This window comes from Lepisosteus oculatus, chromosome 14 (genome assembly GCF_040954835.1).
Source record: "Lepisosteus oculatus isolate fLepOcu1 chromosome 14, fLepOcu1.hap2, whole genome shotgun sequence".
NCBI classification, from domain to species: domain Eukaryota; kingdom Metazoa; phylum Chordata; class Actinopteri; order Semionotiformes; family Lepisosteidae; genus Lepisosteus; species Lepisosteus oculatus.
This window is the reverse complement of record NC_090709.1, coordinates 53,022,991-53,048,751: the sequence shown is the minus strand read 5'-3', so window position 1 is coordinate 53,048,751 and position 25,761 is coordinate 53,022,991. Positions and strand designations below refer to the sequence as shown.

Below are 25,761 nucleotides of genomic sequence, written 5' to 3'. Positions count from 1 at the left end.
GAGAGTATTAGCTCATTCACGCTTCCGGCAGCCTTGGGGAGCGGTTGTCCCTGTCCTAATAAAGTTTGTTCAAGCCTGGCCAGGCGGGCGGCTACTGATTCCTTTTGTTCAGCCTTTTCTAGCCCTTTCCCTCCCCCGGTGTTCTCATGGCACTTAGAACGCTGGGTGCGGTCCTGTGTGCCTGCATTGGAACTTGTCCCACACTGGAGGAGGACAAACAAACTGCACGGAGGAGCACAAGGCAAGTCTTCACAAGACAAAAACCTCCAGTGTGTTTTCAGAGTGCTGTGTACTGGAGGTTTTTGTCTTGTGAAGACTTGCCTTGTGCTCCTCCAGTGCAGGACAAGCCAACACAAGGGAGCACATTCGCCAACATCCAGGCACGCAATGCGATTTGGAAAGAAGCTCGTTTCCAATGAGTTGCACACGAACAATCCTTCAGTCCCGCTCAGGGGACACGGAGCCCCCGCCACACAGCTTCAAGTAGTGAGTCAGACGCCACTGCTTTCACTTACGGCCACACCACCCTGAACACGCCCGATCTTGTCTGATCCACCACTGGTTTTTCGTATAACTATGCATATATTCATTTCTGCAAAGGAACAAGTAATAGGTTTATTCCATGCTGAAAAAAAGAAGAAAGAGAACACAACGTTTCGGCCGTGGAGCCTTCTTCAGGTGTGAGAGAGACAGGGCAGTAGGCAAAGGTAAAGTAGCGGGAGAACAAAGGTTGAGAGGGAGGAGGAGTGAGAGGCGGGAGCAGGGGACAGAAAGAGAGGCCAATCAAGAGGTGTGAAGTCAGAATGGGTGCAGAGAGGTGTGAAATGAAACTTCCAATGAATGGAGAAAATTTAAAAGAACAGTAATCTGTCGTTAAGGGAAGGGAGAATGTGTGATCCTAACTGCAGAATAATTTTAGTTTCGGTGGTCTTTCTGATGTATGAGTTCGGAAAACCGTCTTTGAGAACACAGACGGAGAGATTAGTGTGGTCGTGGCCGTCAGAGGTGAAATGAGAAACAATGGGCTTGGAGAGATCTTTAATCTTCACAGCCCTGACGTGTTCTCTGAAGCGGTCTCCGAGTCTCCTTCCTGTTTCTCCAATGTAGATGGCTGGGCATTTACTGCAAGAGATACAGTAAATAAGGTTGCTGGAGGTACAAGATGCTGTCTGGGTGATCCGGAATTGTCCTGAGGGGCCTTGAATGAGTGTGGTGGTGGCTGTGTACTTGCAGGTGATACAGCGAGCTCTGTTGCAAGGGAAAGTGCCTGGTGTGGATGGTTGTTGAGGGCGGTCAAGGGAGCTGTGAACAAGGAGGTTACGCAGATTAGGTGGTCGGCGATATGAGATGATAGGGCGATCAGAAAAGAGGGCCCCAATGGAGGGATCATCCTGTAGGATGGAAAAATTCTGGTTAATGGTCCTGGGGATAGGAAGTGTGTTAGGGTGGTAAGGAAGCACCAAGGGAATGCGGTTGTTACGGCGGGAGTTCCTGATCGGGTTGATGGTCCGGGGGGTGTTTTTGGCTCGGGCAAGGGCCCTGTCAATCACACTGCTGGGATATCCTCTGTTGATAAAAAATGAGTACATTTCGAGGGCTTGGTTCTCGAAGTCGATGTCGTCGCTGCATAGTCTTCGTAACCTAAGGAACTGTGAAAAAGGAAGAGAGTTTTTAGTGTGGTTGGGGTGAAATGAGCTGTACAGGAGGTAGCTGTGTGAATCCGTGGGTTTGTAATAAACTGAAGTGGAAAGTCGGGGGTAGTTGATAGACCAGTGGATGTCTAGAAACGGAAGAGTGGTGGAAGATATGTGAACTGTATATTTGAGGGACGGGTGGAAGTTGGTGAAATGGTGCAGGAAGAACTCGAGCTGATCGTTGGAGCATGTGGCGGCACCGACGCAATCATCAATATATCGTTTGTAGAGGTCAGGGACATAGCCAGTGTAGGAGGCGAAGAAGCGTTCTTCTACCCAGCCGACAAAAATGTTGGCATAGCTGGGTCCCATTCTGGTGCCCATGGCAACTCCACTGACCTGTTGGTAAAAAAGATTATTGAAAGAGAATGCGTTCAGTGTGAGGACCAATTCTGCAAGGCGTACCAGGGTGTGGGTGGGTGGATCAAGCACTGTGCGTTTGTCCAGCGTGTGCTTGAGTGCTGTAAGGCCGTCATTATGGGGAATGACGGTGTACAGAGATGTGATGTCCATGGTAAAAATGTGACATTCGGTACCCTGAAATTGGAAATCATTGAAAAGTTGGAGCGCGTGGTTGGTGTCTTTGATGTATGAGGGAAGATCTTCAACCAGCGGTCTCATGAGGCTGTCGAGAAAGGCTGAGATGTAAGTAGTTGGACAGTTACATGCTGATACGATGGGGCGTCCAGGGGTGTCCGGTTTGTGGATTTTGGGGAGGAGGTAAAATTGAGATACCTGTGGATGTTCCATGATGAGCCGGTTCGCCTCCTGGGGGAGCTCGTTACTGCTGATAAGAAGGGAAATGGTGGATACCACTTCCTTTTGGTAGTCAGTGGTAGGGTCCTGTTGGAGAGGGAGGTAGGCAGAAGTGTCAGTTAGTTGTCTAGAGGCTTCAAAGATATATAGATCCTTACGCCACACCACAACAGCACCTCCTTTGTCCGCTGGTTTGATGACGATATCATCCCTTTCTTACTGATTTCACTCATTGAGCACGGATGCGATAGAGGTACAGCCATTCACTATTTGACATGTCTGCCCTGGTCCAGAACCAAGCAATCAGAAAACAGGTGAATCTGTCTTGAGAATTAGCATACAGTACCGAGGCCCCCATGACCAAATAAAGGCTAACCTCGATAATCAGCCTAAATAATGCAGACTACAGTGTAGCAGCAATGTTTGTTAATAAGACAGAATTAAGTGTTGCTGTGCTTTCCCAAATGAGGCCCCATCTGAGACTCAACCCGGACCACCACGGAACGGCCGGTGTGTCCGAGTGCCAGAACTTTCATCTGTTCTAAGAGTCTAGAGCGGAGGTTGCCAGAGAGTAACCAGAGGATCCACCTGAGGTTAGCATCAGCAGCAAGCCTCGTGAACAGGTCAGAACTGTGGACAGCTGAATCACTATTCAGAACTAGCGCTTCATCAGGAACGAACCGGTCTTCTTCCTCACCTGCTGGGACCTACACTCATCTTTTCTCCTGTGCACAAACTTTGCTAGTTAAAGCCAACACTAACTAGCCGGTCAGTGAGCATCAGCAGCGCACCGTCGCAAGCCACACAGCACAGCCTGGCACGGAGCCAGAGAGCCCGCAGGAGATCTGCATCCCCAGAGATTGGATGAGCATTCAACTTCACTGCATCACAGCTCGAGAATTCAATTGTTATTCCAACCAGTTGATATCAATTTAATTCCTAAGAGTTATGTACTTGTTTTGAGTATCTAATGTAGAAGTTATAACCAAGTTCATTTACGAAACGGTCTAAATGAATGATATACTGAACATATGTCCTCTTGATATATGTAACTCTTCGTAACTGATTGAATATATACCTTTTGTATTCTGAAAACCCTCTCGATAAGATCGGTTTACATGCATATTTTATGTATTAATAAATATTTCCTCATGTATTAGTACCTGTGTGTATGCGTTGTTTGAGTTATATCGCATGGTTGGATTCTAAGGCCATTAAAATAATCATTTTATGATTTACTGCTACAATTAATAATTGTCTTAGTAAATGCCCAAACCCTACAGAACTGGTGCCTCGTGAGAGCACACTACAACTGTATTATTATTATTATTTTTATTATTGAGAGACAGGCTCACTGTTCCTCAGGGTGGGACAGGAGATGACACACTGTATTATTATTATTGAGAGACAGGCTCACTGTATGTATTTTTATTACTGAGAGAGAGGTTCACTGTCTGTTCCTAATGCTGGGAAAGGAGATCACACACTGCATTATTATTATTGAGAGACAAGCTCACTGTTCCTCAGGCTGGGACAGGAGATGACACACTGTATTATTATTATTTGGAGACAGGCTCACTGTTCCTCAGGCTGGGACAGGAGATGACACACTGTATTATTATTATTGAGAGTCTGGCTCACTGTTCCCCAGGCTGGGAGAGGAGGTCACACACTGTATTATTATTATTGAGAGACAGGCTAACTGTCTGTTCCTCAGGCTGGGACAGGAGATCACACACTGTATTTTTATTATTGAGAGACAGGCTCACTGTTCCTCAGGCTGGGACAGGAGATCACACTGTATTATTATTATTGAGAGACAAGCTCACTGTTCCTCTGGCTGGGAGAGGAGGTCACACACTGTATTATTATTATTGAGAGACAGGCTCACTGTCTGTTCCTCAGGCTAGGACAGGAAGTCACACACTGTATTATTATTATTGCGAGAAAGGCTCACTGTCTGTTCCTCAGGCTGGGACAGGAGATCACACACTGTATTATTATTATCGAGAGACCTGCTCTTTCCTGACTGTTCCTTAGGCTGGGACAGGAGATCATAATCTGCTTTATTATTATTGAGAGACTGGCTCACTCCTGTCTGTTCCCTAGGTTGGGACAGGAGATCACACACTGTATTATTATTGAGAGACGGGCTCACTCCTGTCTGTTCCTCAGGCTGGGACAGTGGATCACATACTATATTATTATAACTGAGAGACAGGCTCACTTTCTATTCCCCAGACTGGGACAGAAGATCACACACTGTATTATTATTGAGAGACAAGCTCACTGTCTGTTCCTCATGCTGGGACAGGAGATCACACAGTTTATTAATATTATTGTTGAGAGACATGCTCACTGTCTATTCCTCTGGCGGGGGCAGGAAATGACACACTGTATTATTAGTATTGAGAGACAGGCTCAGTGTTCCCCAGGCTGGGACAGGAGATCACACACTGTATTATTATTATTGAGATACAGGCTCACTGTCTGTTCCTCTGGCTGGGACTTGAGATCACACACTGTTCTATTATTATTGAGAGACAGGATCACTGTCTGTTCCTCAGGCTGGGACAGGAGATCACACACTGTATTATTATTATTGAGAGACAGGCTTGCTGTCTGCTCCTCAGGCTGGGACAGGAGATCACACACTGTATTATTATTATTGAGAGACAGGCTCACTGTCTGTTCCTCAGGCTAGGACAGGAAGTCACACACTGTATTATTATTATTGAGAGACTGGCTCACTCCTGTCTGTTCCTCAGGCTGGGACAGGAGATCACACACCGTATATGTTACGGATTCGGTAAGAGAAACCGAAACCAGTGAGAGAACCCACTTGCAGGAGCTGACAAAGCCTAGGCATGATCCAAAGAAAGCCACAGTCCAAGGAACGAACCGAGACTCCAGGGGAAGCCAGAGATCCAAAAGGGAACGAGTTACCGAAGCCAAAGCGTGATCCGAAATCGAAGACAATAGAGTAATCCGATAGTCCAGGGGTAGCCAGAGATCCAAAACAGAGCGTGAGTAACGAAGCCAAGCCGTGATCCGAAAAGCCGTAGTCAAAAGTGGAAAAACCGGAAACCGAAAGCCAAGAAGAACACTAGGTAGAAGAAGGAGTAGCGCAACCAGGAAGCTCGAAAGGGAAACCAATACTGAGCAAGGAGGTAGGGAAAGACAGGTGTTTAAGTAGGATGAGACGGGGGTGTGGTGGTGAATAGGAAAACTGATAGGAAAACTGATGGAGTAGGGCTACGCCTACTTCTGCCTCTTCCGTTGCCGGGAGGCAGGGATCGTAACAGTACTATTATTATTGAGAGACGGGCTGACTGTCTGTTCCTCTGGTTGGGGCAGAAAATGACACACTCTATTATTATTATTGAGAGACAGGCTCGCTGTCTGCTCCTCAGGCTGGGACAGGAGATCACACACTGTTGTAGTGTGCTCTCACGAGGCACCAGTTCTGTAGGGGTTTGGGCATTTACTGGGACAATTATTAATTGTGGCAGTAAATCACAAAATTGATTCTTTTAATGGTCTTAGTATCCAACCATGCGATATAACTCAAAAAAACGCACACACAGGTACTAATACACGAGGATACATTTATTATTATATGGAATATGCATGTAAACCTAACAGATCTTATCGTAAAGGTTATCAGAATACAAAAGATATATATTCATTCAGTTACAGTTACACATATCTAGAGGACATACGTTCAGTATATCATTCATTTAGACCGTTTCGTAATTGAACTTGTTTACAACTTCTACATTAGATACTCAAAACAAGTACATAACTCTTAGGAGTTAAATTGATATCAACTGGTTGGGATAACAATTGAATTCTCGAGCAGTAATGCAGTGAAGTGGAATACTCATCCGATCTCTGGGGATTTAGGTCTCCTGCGGGCTCAATGGCTCCGTGCATGGCTGTGGTGTGCGGCTTGCGACGTTGCGCTGCTGATGCTCTCTGAAGACCGGCTAGTTAGTTTTGGCTGAAACTAGCGAAGTTTGTGCACAGGAGAAAAGATGACTGTGGGTCCCAGCAGGTCAGGAAGAAGACCAGTTCGTTCCTGATGAAGCGATAGTTATGAATAGTGATTCAGCTGTCCACAGTTCTGACCTGTTCACGAGGCTTGCTGCTGGTGCTATCCTCGGGTTGATCCTTTGGTTACTCTCTGGCAACCTCTGCTCTCGACTCTTAGAACAAAGCAAAGTTCTGGCACTCAGACACACTGGCTGTTCCGTGGTTGTCCAGGCTGAGTCTCAGGATGGTCAGGAGGCGCGCTGCGAGAATGTTCTGCCCTTGGGAGCCTTTCTGCTTCTGGGCCGTCCCGCCCTGGAATTGTCTCACAGCCCTGGAATTCTCCTTTGAATTCCCTTTAGAATAGTTTCGGAGCTCTGTGTTGCCTGTTTTTACCTGTAGGAACTTCAGCTCGTTTATTGGATGAAAGTTTCATGGGCATCAGAGACCCACGTGGGTTACTCGGCCCTACCAGTCCCTGATTGGTTGATCAAGGTGAGATATGAGTCACTTACTCCTGACACTTAGGAATGCAGTCCAGATGTCCATCTGGCACTCCCTAGACAGATAGGCGCCAATGGATGCCCATTGATCATGATAGCCAGGCTTAGCTAAATGCATCCCCATTTGGGAGCTGTCCCTTATCAAAAGAAAACATCTTTAAATCAGCCTGCCTGAATAGCTTCTCTGTGGCTGCACCACAGAGATGAAGAGAGAGATGGGGCCTCATTTGGGAAAGCACAGCAACACTTAATTCTCTTATTAACAAGCATTGCCACTACAATTAGTAGGAAGAAAGATACAATGTTTTGAAAATGTAATATGTTTTAAAGGATTAAAGGGAAAAGAAATACTTTATATACGCAAACTAATTCAACTGAGCTCCTCTAAACAATATCGCCTGAAGAATTGCCAAAGCACAGTGTATCAATTTGGGTGACACTGGGGGAAAAGGATCACAACATTGAAAACCACAAGGCTTATTTTCAACATCAAAATTTGTGCTTGAAAATATTTGACAAAAAAAGGAATATTACACGCACGGAAATCAATATTTACCACTAGGATAGAATGCAGCATAGAACAGTTGGATAGAAGGTTAGTGTAACTCTATAGTGCATCACAGAGGTCAGTCTCTTCCCCCTCATTATGCTGGCTGACTTCACTGTCCTCCAGCGATAGTCAGCTGTAATCACTGATGCAGACATGATGTTAATACTCTGACAGCATCTTGGCTGATTTGGTTAAAGTGTTTTCCTATTAAACAGGTGATTCTGCGTTCAAATCCCACCAGTGTCTTTCTTCCTGTCTTGTCTTACAAAATGTATCACTATGGATGATTACATGCAGCTTGATTTTGTTTAATGCAAGTTTTCATTCCCTTTCTGATGGCTCTCTACAGTAATTTTTAAAAGTACTAATCGGGATGGATTACTGTACATATCCTCAGTAAAGGGGAATATATAAGTAGTGACTATCCAAATTGCATTTTTGTGTGAAACACATTTCAGAAAATTGAAAACCAATTTTCAAAACTCACAATAACAAGACAAAGGCAAAACATAAGTTCACTTTCACTTTATGCATATTTACCACAACCTTGCCTTCTGATCATAAAAAGTCTTAATTTTAATATAGCAGTTTTAAATGGGACATTCAGAACATGGCATATGAGAATATATGGTTAACCGAGGATGAGCAAAGGATGATTGCGCTTTCTGCTTATTGCTATGAACCTACCCCTGGTTATAAAAATGTCTCAAAATTCTGACACTGAGGTGTGAGACACAATGTAACAGGCTCTCATAATCCCGAAATACAAGAAATTTTACTGTAGCGTTTTATAAATTTGACCCTGTGAACATTGCATGTCCCTCCTTCCTCATTACCAAAACATCTCAATGTCCCGGCATTATGTACATTTGTAATTACAACACTTCACTGTTTCATTAATGAGTTGTGACATTGTGAACATGGCATGTTAAAGTATATAGAAAATCTAGATCAGAACAGGCTAAATGCAATTCCTAGTGATTTATCATTTTCTTACTTTCTAAATGAAAAAAATATTTTTTCAGTGATTATGACACTTCAGTATGACATAAAATATGCTTCAATGACAGAATAAATAATAATAATAATAATAATAATAATAATAATAATAATAATAATAATAATAATAATAATAATAATAAATAATAATCATGGAAAAAATACCCAAAGTGGACATTCATAGTTGTGATTATAGGAATGTTAGATATCGGGTGGGTAGATGCGTCAGCATGCGTAGGCTGCAAAGGAACAAGTAAAGGACTATTCCTGCTGAAAAGAGAAGAAAAGAATCACAATGTTTCAGCTGTGGAGCCTTCTTCAGGTGTGAGAAAGACAGGGCAGTAAGCAAAGATAATTTTCTTTTTATCTTTGCTGAGTGCAGTTTATCGCTCATGACAACATCAAAGACATTAAGGAGTTTTTACGGCTAACAGCTCCACATCAACTTCCTTTCATAACTAACCTCATCAGATCCTTCAACTCCCAACTCTTCCAGTTTCTCACTTCAGAGAAGGATAAAAAACTCAAAATCCTCTACAGAGAAAAACCATCAACACCCTTATCACCTCTGACCTTTCCCTTTCACCCCTTTGCATCCTCAGCTAAAATATTTTAATAGTACAACAAAATTACAATAGATTGTACAGTATTTATGTTTAAAATTAAAGTAAATGTGTCAAAATATCGAAGTCCAAATGCACGGTGCTAATGTAACAATGCTTGCAAGTTCCTTAACAAATCTGCATTGTATTTTTAAAATATTTCAGCAGAGGATGCAACGGGGGTATAAATGACGACTCGACTTTTTCTTGGGTGAATATGGTTTTCTGGGGAGTTGCGACGTTGGGCATACAGTAACATTTGTTGACATTTCCCGGTGATTCTGACACGTGTTAAGCACTCGCATTTCCTGCAAATATTAAAATGGTAAAGGTTTCGCTGAGAAATCCAATCGACCTTTGCGAAGACAATGTTTACATCGCAAAAGAAACCTGTCCCTGGGTGGACTGGAACCACCAACCTTTCAGTTAACAACCAAACACGCCACACAGAGGGAATGGTGGGTCCGTGTCTTGCATCACAACTTTCCGGTTAAAAAAAAAACTTTTTTTGCCAGCTGGTAATATTTCTTCTGCACTGATAATCAAGAATTGAATTTCATTTCTCGCAAGCCGTGTGAATTTCTTGAAATACAAGTTTCCCAGAAAGGGTATAAATACATGCATTTAACGAAATCAAGCCCTTTGTGACAGTCCGAAATGGTACGTTATGATAGAAGAAGATAGGAAAAAAAACATGACTGGGATTTTAAGCTACGTGACCTACGGTACCAGACTGGGGTAAAGTTAGCTTGAAGTTCAAAAACGATTTTGGCACGCCTGTAGCATTTACACGAAACCTCTAAGAATCGCGAGAATACTTGTGTATAAAACACATTGTGAATGCTTTCTCAGCCTTTACTTTTTCATTTATATGACATTTTTTTGACCAAGCACGAATATTCTTTTGTCCATATCTTCGTAACGGAAGCACAGAACGCCTTCAAAGCAAATACATTTTAAAGACCACGACATGTGGATATTTCCACAGCCTCTACATCAAAGTATCAGTGAGCTGATTATCTTTTTTTAAACCTCCTGTTTTTCATCGATGCGTAATTACGCACTAACTGGAACCCGGGGGACCGCTGTATACACAAGTTCACAACACGAGAAATACTATTCAATACGGCTTCATGCGAAAAACCTGTATATGACTATAGGCAGCAGAATAGTGCAGTCTCCAATTACTCAGACTGTAAGCACGCGAATAAAGCTTTGTCTGAATTCTCAAACCCTTCCTTTACGTCCTGTTTTCATTCAGGAAAGAGTCAACTATATGCACAATACTACTGGCAGCAGGAAGATTAAAATATTCTTTACTCAGCAGCTTATTAAAAACAGCTCCCATGATATTCAAACCGATTTTTTACACAGAACACTGACACAGCTTTGTGTTCTGAATCTCTTTTTCTCGTGCGTTTATTTAATGTGGCACAATGCACTGGGATAGGGGTATTCTGTTCACAAACCAATAGCATTTAAACCACAGCACCCACAATGCTGCAAGTAAGTGTTTTGCACACTAAGCAGAGAGCGATGTCTTCCTCGTTAGTATAGTGGCAAGTATCCGCACCTGTCACGCGGGAGACCGGGGTACATCAGGACATGCATTGAAGTGAAAGCAGGATGCGCTGCGACATCCACTGTGCCGATCCCGCGACACTAAGAGGTGAGTGGGTCTGTTCGATCACAGCGCTAGGCGAATCCCCAAACAGTGTGTGTGGCAACAAACGAAACGGGCCTGTTTCCGCCCGGTTTCGATCCGGGGAAATCGGGCCCAGTGGTGGCGGGATCTGAACAGTGCATGTCGCAGTGCTTCAATGTGCTTCCTGATGTCCTACCCCGAGAACAGAAAGGACAGCGTACACAGCAACAACAGATCAGGTCTCTGCACTGGAGCTAAGCTGCCCCCATCTCCTCTGCTCTGCTCTGCTCTGCTCTGCTCTGCGGCTCCTGCGGAGTGGAGTCCTGCCTGGAGCCGTGTTTGCAGGCGGCGGCTCCCCGCGCTCTGTCTGTGCGTCGTGTCCAAGAGCTCCTGGGAGGAAGAGAGAGCCCTCCCACTCGGGGGCTTTTCCACGGTCTGTGTGAGGAGGGGCGGGTGTGTCCAGTAGCTTATCGAGCGGAAGCCTGGGGCGGTGGAGAGCTGTGATCGTGCAGACCTTGAGGTGTCACCTCTTTGTCTGCTTTCCCGCCCCCCCTCCGCCCAAGCTCTGCTCCAAAGTAGCCCGGCAACCCCTCACACCTGCACGTGTCACAACCTAAGGTGTGGTCATGAGACACCCATGGGGTGTTGTTCTGTTCTTGCTAATTGAAGAACAGAACAACTGAAGCTAAGCAGGTGTGAGCCTGGTCAGTACCTGGATGGGAGACCTCCTGGGAAAAACTAAGGTTGCTGCTGGAAGAGGTGTTAGTGGGGCCAGCAGGGGGCGCTCACCCTGTGGTCCATGTGGGTCCTAATGCCCCAGTATAGTGATGGGGACACTATACTGTAAACAGGTGCCGTCCTTCGGATGAGACGTAAAACCGAGGTCCTGACTCTCTGTGGTCATTAAAAATCCCAGGGCGTTTCTCGAAAAGAGTAGGGGTATAACCCCGGCGTCCTGGCCAAATTTCCCATTGGCCTTAACCAATCATGGCCTCCTAATAATCCCCATCTATGAATTGGCTTCATTACTCTCTGCTCTCCTCCCCACTAATAGCTGATGTGTGGTGAGCGTTCTGGCGCACTATGGCTGCCGTCGCATCATCCAGGTGGATGCTGCACATTGGTGGTGGTGGAGGGGAGACCCCATTACCTGTAAAGCGCTTTGAGTGGAGTGTCCAGAAAAGCGCTATATAAGTGTAAGCAATTATTAATTATTATTATTATTAATTGTTTCCTGCCCGTCGCAGGCCATGCGATGAAGATGCGCTGGACAGAGCTCAGAGGGTACAGCTGGGTGGCTTTCCTTCTGAGTGACGTTCCTGCAACACTCTCCCGCTACTCTTGGTGCGCTCATGCCGCAACACAGGAAGGCTGGAGCAGGTGGGTGTGGAGAGTGTTAGACTGAAGATTTAAAGGTCCCTGGTTCAATCCCGGGTTTCAGCGTTTTGTTTCATTGAGCCCTCTGTTCCTCTCTGCAGCACCCCTTTCCTAAAGTGACGCTTCCCTTTTTCAGCCTGAAACGCAAGCGAGACAGCAGCAGCAGTCCCTGCAGGTTTCCGTAGTGTAGCGCCTGTCATGTCAGCCTAACACCTGAAAAGTCCCCGGTTCGAGACTGGGCGGAACAGCCTCGTTTTGCACGCTCCTGTACTTCACAGAGGTCTTGAGCGACCGGTCATTTGTTGACAATGTATTTCCGGTGCCTTCATGCACTCTTGTACCAAACGCACGTTCCTTCTGTACGCGGAGCCGATCATTTGCAATTGGGCTGTGCCGACAGACCAGCACGAGCTCTGTCGGCTCAAAAGCAGCGCAGGACCTGCAAGAACAACAGAAAGATTAGCATCCAGCGGGGGCCTCTTAGTGAGCCCAAGATCTCATCAAGAATCGGCTCCAGCAACAGGGCTGGGCGCATTGTTCCATTCTCCGCCCACTCTCGGTGTAAACAAGTCCCTCCTGGTCTCTGCTTGAAATGCACTTTCCTGCGTTTGCTTTGGTGTAACTGGCTTCCCCTGCATGGTCGAATGTGAAGAAAATCCTTAGTAAGTCATTGAAGAAAACCGAGAAGAGGTCGGAGTGACCTCTGTCGTTCATCAACGATCCAGTCAGGCAGTACTCCTCTGTAAAGCTCTGTTCGTTCACATCCATTGGCTTTTTTTTGCCTTCATTCGTGCAAGTAGTAAAAGCAGACACCCCTTTAGGGAGCCTGTCAGCACCCGGAGTTTTCCCCTTCTGTAAGCTCTCCATAGCCTCTCAGCTATTCTACTGTCAAATCCCCCTCAAGTACTTCCCTATCTTCTTCACTCAAAACGTTTTCTACCTTTGAGGTAAAAAATGAATTTCTTCATCCTTTACCTCTGTAGAGCTGTACAGTCTTGAGTAGAAGTGTCACGCCCTCTGCAGCCAGAGGGCGGTCCTTCTCTGTCCTGTCCCTAGTTTCTGGTCTGCTGTCCTTCCTGTCCCTCTCTTTCCCTTGGCTAAATATTTCAGGGTCTTGCACTCGTCCTCGCTCAGCACTGACGTTCGAATGTCCTGAGACCCGCCTAGCACCAGGGCGCCCCACGTCCGCTCCCTGAGGGCACAGGTTTCTATACGGCATTCCTGAACTCTTTGCACTAATGAGCCCGGGCCTTTTTCCCGTCTCGCCGCTACGCATATGGGTCTTTTTCAGCCCTCCTGCTCCCCACGGTCAGTCCCTTTGGACGTCCGTGACAAGAAGGCCTCGATACAGGAGAGGATAGCACTCAGCTCTGTACTCACTCTTCCCTCCTCATCAACTACACTTTCCATGACAGACTTGGAGCCTACCACTTTCCTGAAAAAGAAGCGAGTACACTTCTCATTTTCTTCCAAGAACTGCACTCAGCTTCTTAACAGCACTCCTCGACTACTTTCTTCCGCTATGCTCTGGACATCCTTTTTTAAAAGGGTGATATCCTCGAGCACATCGAAGCCACTGTCTCGTGTAGAGACGCTGCAGCTGCCTCTGTTTCCTGGCTAGCACTCTTCTCCGTCTGGCAGCAGCCTTCCTTCCCTCAGCCATGAAAAAGGCCTTTGTCCTCACCTTCACCTCCTCCCACCACTCTCCTACTGACCCGTACAGACACTGCAAGGACAGCCACTGTGATAGTTTCTCCTTGTAGCGGGATAGTACCCCCTCGTTCTCTAGCAGCTTTGTGTTGAGTTTCCAGAGGCCTGGGCCAAAGACAGTCCCGCCCTGGAGTTCCACTCTACACCCTAAAGCCTGATGATCTGAGAAGAAGACAGGCTGAAGAGTGACCCCAACAACTTTCACTCTCTCTGAGACAAAGCAATAGTCAATTCTGATTCCTCCCTGACCATGCATATCCTGCTGTTGTGGGATATATACATCTATATGTGTCTGAGAGTTTAAAGTCTTGAACTAAGTTTTGCAGGGCCAGTGAGCTGGAATCCAATTTTATCGGAGAGCTAGACTGCCTGTCTGTGTGCTCTAAGATACAATTAAAATCCCCTCCCACTATCACGTCTGTGCTACATAACAATAGGGGAGTGAGTGCTTTGAGTAGCTCCACCCTTCCTCCCACGTCAGTAGGACAATACACATTGATTAGACGCAGGTTAACGGTCTCCCATTCCACATCCACACACAGCAACCTGCCATCTATGACCCTCTGAATACTTTTCAATTTGAATGCCCATCCTTTGAAAAGAATGGCCACGCCAGAGGTTCTGTTGTTATTGTCCCCTGACCAATCAGAAGGCCTTTTATCCCACCTATCTTCAAAGCTTTTATACCTCTCTTGATAGGCTAAAGCACACTCCTGCAACATCAACACATATCCCTCTCTCTGCTGGAGGTAATCAAAGACAGACTGGGATTTAACTCTGTCATTGATACCTCTGGTGTTAAGAGAAATTATGTTTAGAGCCATATTACATAAGAAAGTGGAAACAGTCTTTACAAAACACATTTCTCTTCTGTCTCACCTGTTACCTTCTTCTTTTTCTTTTTCTTCTTACCAATTTCCTGCCAGCCATCCTCTGAATGAGCCTTCATCAGGGTGGCAGCAGTAAAAGCGTTCACGGAGTCCATTTCAAGGAAGGGGGTAGAGGGAGGGGTGGAGGGGTTCCAGCTGTCCCCATCGCCATGCTCTCCTTCCTCCTCACTTGGGGAGAAAACAGAGTCATTTTTCCTTTTCCTCAAGTCCAGCTCCTGGGAGCACTGAGGGTAATGGGGTGCAGCCGATGCACCAGTCTCCTCTTCCCCCTCACCCACCAGCTGCTGCAGATCCTCCGTGATGGACTGGATGGAGGAGAGGAGGGCATCTGTAGGACTTGCAGAGTCTGAGAAAAGCAGCTCGGCTGAATCCTGGGTATCCTCGTTGGACCCGCTCCACCGGGGGGCCCCACACTGGCCCTCGTTCTGAGGAGCAGGAGTGGGGGAGGGGTCCTCGCTGTTCTCGGGGGTTTTCAAACCCTCGTGCTTTTCTGGTGCAGTCTGCAGTTGTGGGGGCGTAGTGGATTTCTCTTCCACCGGCCCCGGAGCCACAGCAGGACTGATCCTGGCTGGAGGCTGAGAAAGGGTTCTTTGTTTGACTTGTTGTTTGCTTTGGCTTTTTGGGCCGGTTTGGCTGAAACAAGCACTGCCTCATCCTTTCTCATTTTGAGTTGATTGGCGTAGGCGTGAGGGCAGTTCTTAAAAACGTGTCCTTCCGAGCCACATAAATTGCACTTTGGCAGCATTGAGCAGTCAGAGGCTAAATGTCCCTGTTTGCCACAGGTCTTGCAGCATTTCACAGTGCAGGATGATGCCAGGTGTCCCACAGCACCACAGCGCCGACACACCTTTGGTTGTCCCACATAAAAAACATAGCCATTGCAGGCGCCCAGCTGGATTGTAGAGGGCAGGTGCCTTAAGCCTCCATTTACATTGTCCGGTAGCAAGCGAACCTCGAATTTCCTTGTTCCTGTTTTTATACCGTCAACATCTCTAACCTCAGTTCCATGGTGGACGGTGCAGTACTGGTTAAGCCAGGTGTGAATGTCCTCCGTCTTTGCCAGTTCAGAGAACATAACAACATGCATCGTTTTCCTCTCTCTCTGTGTCAGAGGCTGCAAGTTGATCTTCTCAAGGGCAGGAACTTTCCCTCTTTTTGCCTCAAACACATCCACACATTGTTCAAACAGAGAATAGGTAGTAAAAACAACCTCAAATGCTTTCTGACCTGGGAGAGCGAAGATGAAATCCAAGTGCCGAGGTTCAAAGCCAAGTTCCTTCTGCAACACTTTTGTGCTGAACTGCATACGATCCATGAAGATGTCATCCAAAAGCTCAAAACGCACAGCATTCTTGCGGGATCCAAATGTTGCCATTTCGTGAACTGCAAAACAAACACCGCTTCCACAAAACAAGAAAACAATGCAACTACTCCCCCTACAGGCTGATCAAGGTATCTCCCCTGCCAGGTAAGTATGAGCTGTACAAGCCCCTGCAAGCGGCCCGCACCCATAGCACAAAGCGCGCAGCCTAGGCCAGCTCCTCGCCCCACACACCACCGCCTCCTGCTGGGCCCACTCTTTCGCACACTCACACGCCACACTAACACTCAAAAGGGTGGGCAAAACGAGAAAACGAGCGCGCCGTTTTCTACACATCTGCAGTCGCCAATGCGCATTCGCAGCATGTCCCGGGACGCAATTCGGCCTCATTTGCATAACACCAGACCGGCAGATCGCTACGCAAGCTTGCGTCGTGCGCCTGCCACACACACTGTATTATTATTACTGAGAGAGAAGCTCACTGTCTGTTCCTCAGGCTGGGACAAGAGATCACACACTGTATTATTAGTATTGAGAGACAGGCTCACTGTCTGTTCCTCAGGCTGGAACAGTAGATCACACTGTATAATTATTATTATTGAGAGTCCGGCTCACTGTTCCCCATGCTGGGACAGGAGATCCCACACTATATTATTATTATTGAGAGACATGATCACTGTTTGTTCCTCAGACTGGGACAGGACATCCCACACTGAATTATTATTATTGAGAGACAGGATCACTGTCTGTTCCTCAGGCTAAGACAGGAGATCACATACTGTATTATTATTATTGAGAGAGGCTTACTGTCTGTTCCTTAGGCTGGAACAGGAGATCACGCACTGTATTATAATTATTGAGAGTCTGACTCACTGTTTCCCAGGCTGGGAGAGGAGATCACACACTGTATTATTATTATTATTGAGTATCTGGCTCACTGTTCCCCAGGCTGGGACAGGAAATAACACACTGTATTATTATTGAGAGACAGGCTCTCTGTCTGTTCCTCAGGTTGGGACAAGAGATCACACACTGTATTATTATTATTGTGAGACAGGCTCACGGTCTTTTCCCCAGGCTGGGAGAGAAGATCACACTGTATTATTATTATTATTATTGAGAGTCTGGCTCACTGTTCCTCAGGCTGGGACAGGAGATCCAACACTGTAGTATTATTACTGAGAGACAGGCTCACTGTCTGTTCCTCAGACTGGGACAGGACATCCCACACTGGATTAATATTATTGAGAGACAGGATCACTGTCTGTTCCTAAGGCTAAGACAGGAGATCACATAATTTATTATTATTATTGAGAGACAGGCTTACTGTCTGTTCCCCATGCTGGGACAGGAGGTCACACACTGTATTATTATTATTGAGAGACAGGCTCACAGTCTGTTCCTCAGGCTGGGACAGTAGATCACACTGTATTATTATTGAGAGACAGGCTCACTTTCTGTTCCCCTGGCTGGGGCAGGGAATCACACACTGTATTATTAGTATTATTGAGAGACAGGCTAGCTGTCTGCTCCTCAGGCTGGGACATGAGATCACACACTGTTGTAGTGTGCTCTCACGAGGCACCAGTTCTGTAGGGGTTTGGGCATTTACTGGTACAATTATTTTTGTGTCAGTAAATCACAAAATTGATTATTTTAATGGTCTTAGAATCCAACCATGCGATATAACTCAAACAACACTCATACAGGTACTAATACACGAGGATACATTTATTAATATATAGAATATGCATGTAAACCTAACAGATCTTATCGTAAGGGTTATAAGAATACAAAAGATATACATTCATTCAGTTACAAAGAGTTACACATATCAAGAGGACATAAGTTCGGTATATCATTCATTTAGACTGTATCGTAATTGAACTTGTTTACAACTTCTACATTAGATACTCAAAACAAGTACATAACCCTTAGGAATTAAATTGATATCAACTGGTTAGGAGCAGTAATGCAATGAGGTTGAATACTCACTGCCACTGGGCCTGTATTCTTACCGTTTCCGTAGTTGGGAGAGCGATAGACTGAAGATCTAAAGATCCCGGGTTTCGGCATTTTGTTTCATCGCGCCCTTTGTTCCTCTCTCCAGCGCCCCCTGCCTAAAGTGACGCGTCCCTTTCTCAGCCCGAAACGCAAGCGAGACACCAGCAGCGATCCCTTCAGGTTTCCGTAGTGTAGCGGCTATTATGTTCGCCTAACACGCGAAAGGTTCCTGGTTCGAGACCTTGCAGAAACAGCCTCGTTTTGCACGCTCCTGTACTTCACAGAGGTCTTGAGCGACCGGTCATTTGTTCCCAATGTATTTCCGGTGCCTTCATGCACTCTTGTACCAAACGCACGTTCATTCTGTACGCTGCGCCGATCATTTGCAATTGTGCTGTGCCGACAGACCAGGACGAGCTCTGTCGGCTCAAAAGCAGCGCAGGACCTGCAAGAACAACAGAAAGATTAGCATCCAGAGGGGGCTTCTTAGTGAGCCCAAGATCTCATCAAGAATCGGCTCCAGCAACAGGGCTGGGCGCTTTGTTCCATTCTCCGACCACTCTTGGTGTAAGCAAGTCCCTCCTGGTCTCTGCTTGAAATGCACTTTCCTGCGTTTGCTTTGGTGTAACTGGCTTCCCCTGCATGGTCGAATGTGAAGAAAATCCTTAGTAAGTCATTGAAGAAAACCGAGAAGAGGTCGGAGTGGCCTCTGTCGTTCATCAACGATCCAGTCAGGAAGTACTCCTCTGTAAAGCGCCGTTCGTTCACATCGATTGGCTTTTTTTTGCCTTCATTCGTGCAAGTAGTAAAAGCAGACGCCCCTTTAGGGAGCCTGTCAGCACCCGTTTTCCCCTTCTGTAAGCTCTCCATAGCCTCGCAGCTCTTCTACTGTCAAATCCCCCTCAAGTACTTCCCTATCTTCTTCACTCAAAACTTTTTCTAGCTTTGAGGTAAAAAAAATAATTTCTTCATCCTTTACCTCTGTAGAGCTGTACAGTCTTGAGTAGAAGTGTCACGCCCTCTGCAGCCAGAGGGCGGTCCTTCTCTGTCCTGTCCCTAGTTTCTGGTCTGCTGTCCTTCCTGTCCCTCTCTTTCCCTTGGGCTATATATTTCCGGGTCTTGCACTCTGTCCTCGCTCAGCACTGACGTTCGGATGTCCTGAGACCCGCCTAGCACCAGGGCGCCCCACGTCCGCTCCCTGAGGGCACAGGTTTCTATACGGCATTCCTGAACTCTTTGCACTAATGAGCCCGGGCCTTTTTCCCGTCTTGCCGCTACGCATATGGGTCTTTTTCCACCCTCCTGCTCCCCACGGTTAGTCCCTTTGGACGTCCGTGACAAGAAGGCCTCGATGCAGGAGAGGATAGCACTCAGCTCTGTACTCTCTCTTCCCTCCTCATCAACTACACTTTCCATGACAGACTTGGAGCCTACCACTTTCCTGAAAAAGAAGCGAGTACACTTCTCATTTTCTTCCAAGACCTGCACTCTGATTCTTAACAGCACTCCTCGACTACTTTCTTCCGCTATGCTCCGGACATCCTTTTTTAAAAGGGTCGATATCCTCGAGCACATCGAAGCCACTGTCTCGTGTAGAGACGCTGCATCTGCCTCTGTTTCCTGGCTAGCACTCTTCTCCGTCTGGCAGCAGCCTTCCTTCCCTCTGCCATGAAAAAGGCCTTTGTCCTCACCTTCACCTACTCCCACCACTCTCTTACTGACCCGTACAGACACTGCAAGGACAGCCACTGTGATAGTTTCTCCTTGTAGCGGGATACTACCCCCTCGTTCTCTAGCAGCTTTGTGTTGAGTTTCCAGAGGCCTGGGCCAAAGACAGTCCCGCCCTGGAGTTCCACTCTACACCCCAAAGCCTGATGATCTGAGAAGAAGACAGGCTGAAGAGTGACCCCAACAACTTTCACTCTCTCTGAGACAAAGCAATAGTCAATTCTGGAGCTGCTATTCCTCCCTGACCGTGTATATCCTGCTATTGTGGGATATAAAAATCTATATGTGTCTGAGAGTTTAAAGTCTTGAACTAAGTTTTGCAGGGCCAGTGAGCTGGAATCCAATTTTATCGGCCTTTTGGCTAAGATCAAGTTCAAGTGGCATGCCCGTAGTTCCTGTCTTTCCAAAGTTCTAGAAGGCGATCGAAGATCCTGAAGAGTGCTTGAGCTGGTATCGCCCTAGGTTGAGCCTAGGGGGTTAAGGCCAAGCAGCAGCTGAGCTGGGTGGGATCCGGCAGCAACGTTCTCTCTCTCTGCTCTCTCCTCTCCCCTCCCCCTTTCTCTTGCTCCACCTCCTTGGCCTCTTGGCTGGGAGTAGGTACTCTTGGCCTGCCCGCGGTGCTTGCTTTCTTCCTCGAGACTCGGAAGCGCTATCCGCTCCCTCTCTCTCTCTGCCTCCTTGGCCTCTTGGCTGGGAGTAGGTACTCGTGGCCTGCCCGCGGTGCTTACTTTCTTCCTCGAGACTCGGAAGCACTATCCGCTCCCTCTCTCTCTCTCCTCCTGCGCCTGCACCCAGCTGGGCTTTGCCCACAAGGACAAAGTCTAGGGCTCACTCGCTGCTCCTTTAGCAGCTAAACCCTCCTCTCCACAGGACCTTGCTCTCTCTCTTTCTCTCCTTTTTTCTTTTTTCTCCTTTCCAGATGGCAGACAAGAAGACACTGATCCGGTTCCACTGGACCAAGAAAACAGAGACGATGCCAACTGCGAAATCCTTTTTCATTACCTTCCTGAGAGGGATCCTGCAGTTGGTGGCCGGAGATCTCTACTGCCTGCAAGACAACAAGGCAGAGAGATACATGGAGGCCTACATGGCCACGGTCACCTCATATGAAAAGGCAACGAAAATGATCAGAGAAAAAGGTAAGCACCCCCGTTTCTCTGATTTCAGGCCGGGGCCTATGAGGAAGACAAACCAGAGGACCATCACAGTCCTCACATACAACCCCTACGTACCAATGGAACTGGTAACAGCGTTCCTAGGGAGGTATGTAACTGTGGTGGGCAAACCGATGGAGATCAGGGACAGTTGTGGCGTCTGGTACGGCAAACGCCAGTACCGAGTCCTCCTGAAAGAGGACCTAGAGGGCGTCGACGGTTTCCAGCACCCCCCGGCCCGCTTCAACATCGGAGCCGACAGGGGGTACCATTACTACCCCAGGATGCCGGATTTCTGCAAGAAGTGCAGACAGTCCGGCCACAAGGAGAACACGTGTGACATCGTCAGATGTCACAACTGTAACAAAGAGGGGCACCTGGCAAAAACCTGCCGGGCAGCCAAAAAGTGCGACGGATGCGGTGCCGAGGGACACCTCCTTCACCAATGCAATCAATCTCCGTTCCGCCGTTGTTTTTTATTACATGGAGTGTTAATATGTGTGAGATGTTCCTTTTGAGATGTTTTTTTTGCGGAATAAAGTATATTTTGTAGAACAAAAAAAATCTTATGACATGGTTTACAAGTTATCTGTTGAACTACATTCTAATAGGTGTGGTCACAGTCCAGGTCATTTGTTTACGTTTTTGTTTCTGCAGCAACTGTTAGATGAAATGTGCTAATATGTAACCTAACTCCAGTGTGAATAACTAGAAGAGGGGAGCAGCTCCATTCCAGACCAAGGGAGCTTTGAGATTGGCTGGGCCAGATCTCTCATTTGCATATCTGATTTGGAAATACAACACTAAACCCCCTTCTTGCATGGATTTAACTTGCACCCAAGAGTCCCCTACTGTGTATTGCTACTTATTTTATTATGATAAGTGGTGATTACCAGTTGACAGGTTTTATTTGTTGAATTATAAATGGTTTTGTATTATCATCCTGAATGGCCTGTACTCAAGGTTTGGTAGGGTATGTGTTTTCATTTCATTTACCAACTGGAATTTTTGCTCTTTTAGTATTTGTCTAGAAGGCTTTCTAAAGTCAGGAAGCCCATTTATTTGGTGAAAAAAGATTCTGTATTAATATTAATATTTCTCATACAACATAAATAGGGTCTTTTATGAATAAAAAGATCTTGCACTTGGAAATCTTGATAAAGCTGTGTGCTTCCATACACTCGAGCAGTTTTGATTCCTAATATTTGACCTTAGGTGTGGGAACGGGTCTTTTTTGCAATTTGATTTCCAATTGATCAGCACAGTATAGAAAATAGACCCATAAAGCAACCTCAGCAGTGACAAATGTCACTGGGTCACTTGGGTTTATACGTCAGGGTCCGGTAGTGAAGCTCCGCTCCTGTTTAGCCTCCGAAGCCGTACAGGGTGCGGCCCTGGCGCTTCAGCGCGTACACCACGTCCATGGCGGTGACGGTCTTCCTCTTGGCATGCTCGGTGTAGGTGACGGCGTCGCGGATGACGTTCTCCAGGAACACCTTCAGCACCCCGCGGGTCTCCTCGTAGTTCAGCCCGGAGATCCGCTTCACTCCCCCACGGCGAGCCAGGCGGCGGATTGCGGGCTTGGTGATTCCCTGGATGTTGTCGCGGAGAACCTTACTGTGACGCTTAGCGCCTCCTTTCCCGGGTCCCTTTCCGCCTTTGCCTCTTCCAGACATCTTCTAGTTATCAGCTGTGAACACGACACACACTGCTCATCTTTGATGTATAATAGACATCTTTCTTTGATTTCTATTATACATCAAAGAAAGATTTTTATAGGTGTAGAAACTAGTAAATAAAGCCAATGATTTGTTTTAGAAATGTATTCTTAAAATATACAATTATTCACACCTTAACAATATGTAGTTCAAATTATACATTATATACAATATTGTATTCAAATGTCTAATCATTATAAAAAACACAACTAGTAAACTTCAGTTACAAATTCTAGTAACATGGCAATATATATATATTAATGACAAACACAAACTAATTACATGAACATGCTAATATTTAACTCAAAACCACATTTCGATTCAAATATAAATTTTTAAAATTTACAACTTCTTTATTTCCACGAAAATATTATTAATGTAGCACAAACGCTACTTTCTAATAAAGACAGAAAGAAACTGTTTGTTTTGTGTCTCATGGTGATCCTCCTCTCAAGACTAATGAAATGTTTAATATGATCCCTCGAGAAAAAAAAGGAATCAATTTCCGCCTGGAATGATTGATGCCCCATCAAACATTTTGTAATATCCCTGGAAGTTTATACAGTAGAATCCTGGTTCGTGGCTTAAATTCAAGGTAAATGAGACTAAGGAAACGAGTTGGAAACTTGATGTCGAAGTGGGATTTAAATCACCCATTTCACATTTTACTTCATTGGGCAGTATGTGCCAGAAAGCAATGCCATAGCATTCCTTCGATAGCTCAGTTGGTAGAGCGGAGGACTGTAGTGGAGTCAACAGGGAATCCTTAGGTCGCTGGTTCGATTCCGACTTGAAGGAAGGTGCTTTTCGTGTAATTTAATAAAAGAGTTAAAAACGTTTTATTCAGACATTGATCAAAAGCTCAATAATCGACTAAGCAAAGGCTCCTGTTCCGAATTCAGCCCACGTCTGATTGTCTTGTTTTGGCCAAGATCTGATCTTTGAATTAAGGGACTACACTGTCTGCTTTGTAATTCAAAAATACATACAAATGTCAAGTTTTTTGTAGATATAAAGGTGTTCTCTGTTTTCAAAGGATAGTTACTTAATTGGCATAATGATTTGGTATTGATTTTGTATCGTTGTATTATAAAGTTTGTGCTTTCTGTGTTTTTATCGTATTGTGAACTTATTTTTTAAACAAATGCTTACAAAGGCAAACACGGCACACATCTGTTCATACCAGCGGTGAATTGTACATTTTTATTAAGTACAAGCTACTGTGCACTTCTGGGAGTATAACAGGTTCGATATAAAGTGGCAAAAATATAGAAGGGGAAAACACCCCAGACTGCATGTAAAGCCCTCGTTGTGACTGTTTTAGATAAAATGGCGTACTATGCACGAAATGTTGCAGAAACACAATCTGATATTTTGATACAGGTAGGCCAGCGCTTCCAAAGCATGCAGGTGTAGAACAGGACTTAATGCATTTTTATACAAAAATTCGTATTCTATATTCTGGTCGCTTGCAGATTAGAATGGCATATGTTTAGCAATAATATTATTTATGGTACCTGAAAGTTTCAGGTTGTTGCACAAAGCTAAGGTATGCGTATACGTGATCTGACAACTGGAATCAATTTCCTGTCGTTAAACTCTGTTTATTTTTAAGTTGAGGCCCAGGATCCAAATCTTCAGTTCTGATTTTTTAAAGTGATATCTTTCCTTCCTGTCGTGGAAGTCACACGATGTGAGCAATTGTTTTTTTTACGTTGCGATCCAAAGAGCCTCAGACGCACAGTCTAACAGTAACCAAACCAGAATGGATTCTGCTGGGAGCCGGGCTGAGCTCATTCTCACTCCCTGTGCTGAAAACAGAATTATTTCTTCCCCGAACATCGTCTACAGATCACTTGTGCGCTTTTAACCTTCTCGCAGCTACGGGCGAGACTGACGCTCATGATATGAAGGCACCCGCTGGAACACATTCTCTAACTCTCACAATCACGACAGACTTCGCTTTTTTTTAAAAAAGTAGATATAGCCCTGAAAAAAGCATTAGCTTTATCACTTTTTACATTAATCTATTTTGAATCAAAGTTTGATTTTTTTTATTGCATTTTACATTATAATAATAATAATCATCATCATCATTATTGCTTACACTTATATAGCGCTGTTCTGGATACTCCACTCAATGCGCTTTACAGGTAATGGGGACTCCCCTCCACCATTCTCCTGAATGATCACAGAGAATGAGGACCTCGGTTTTACATCTCAGCCGAAGGACGGCACCTGATTACAGTTTAGTGTCCCCGTCATTGTACTGGGGTATCAGGACCCGCATGGACTGCAGGGTGAGCGCCCAGCGACAGAAACCAGACGTGTGTCGGGCTCGGCTGTGAGCAGGACAATGACGTCATGGGGACAAAGTAGAGGAAATCAAAACGGTTCTATAAAAGACCTGTGTCAGCTGTTGGTTTGCAGTCTGGACTCTGAATCCTCCGATCTGATTTTAAATCTCTCTAATACCTGAGCGGCTTCTTCCGAGTATTTATTCGTATACTTATTAGTAGTATGAAGGATGTGACAAATTTATGATTTCTTGGAACAAAATGGTTTTTATTTGCATTCGAAATGAAGCGGAATTTTAGCGCGACACACAAACCCTTTGTCTTTTTTAGAAAGTAATTTTTAAACAGACATAAATGTAGAAAACTTGTTTTATTTTAGCACTACAATAGCAGGGTCAGTGGCGTAATGAATAACACGTCAGGACTTCCATCAGAAAATTATACTGTAGGTTGGACTGCCGTCTGGCTTGTTTCGTTTATACCACTTACATTCTTTTATATAAAAGAACTCCACCTGAAAGCTATAGAACACACTTTAGGTAAGTTGTATGCAGCCTCATGCGAATTTCGACAACTTACCCAAAACACTTGTAAGAAAACCGGTTCAGGGACGCTAAATATGTAATCATAGTGGCTCTCTGAAGGCACCAGTTCTGTAGGGTTTGGGCATTTACTGAGACAATTATTAATTGTAGCAGTAAATCACAAAGTTGATTCTTTTGATGGCTTTAGAATCCAACCATGCGACATAACTCAAACAACGCACACACACAGGTACTAA

The 25,761-nt window shown here is 45.5% G+C and overlaps 1 protein-coding gene and 2 non-coding genes across 3 annotated transcripts; 2 read left to right on the top strand and 1 right to left on the bottom strand.

Annotated features, from left to right (window-relative positions):
- Positions 1-21,965: 21,965 nt before the first annotated feature.
- Positions 21,966-22,023, top strand: LOC138243817 (U7 small nuclear RNA). Its single transcript, XR_011192435.1, has one exon. It is a non-coding gene; the product is annotated as a U7 small nuclear RNA (small nuclear RNA).
- Positions 22,024-22,329: 306 nt separating this feature from the next.
- LOC138243012 (histone H4-like) lies at positions 22,330-22,641 on the bottom strand. The gene has a single exon (XM_069198509.1). The coding sequence runs from the start codon at positions 22,639-22,641 to the stop codon at positions 22,330-22,332; it is 312 nt and encodes a 103-aa protein (XP_069054610.1).
- A 752-nt stretch (positions 22,642-23,393) lies between these two features.
- trnay-gua (transfer RNA tyrosine (anticodon GUA)) lies at positions 23,394-23,481 on the top strand. Its single transcript is given in 2 exon segments — positions 23,394-23,430; positions 23,446-23,481. It is a non-coding gene; the product is annotated as a tRNA-Tyr (tRNA).
- The last annotated feature ends 2,280 nt before the right edge of the window (positions 23,482-25,761 follow it).

Excerpts from the sequence above, each read along its gene's own strand:
- LOC138243012 (XM_069198509.1), bottom strand. The coding sequence starts at position 22,641 with ATGTCTGGAAGAGGCAAAGGCGGAAAGGGACCCGGGAAAGGAGGCGCT.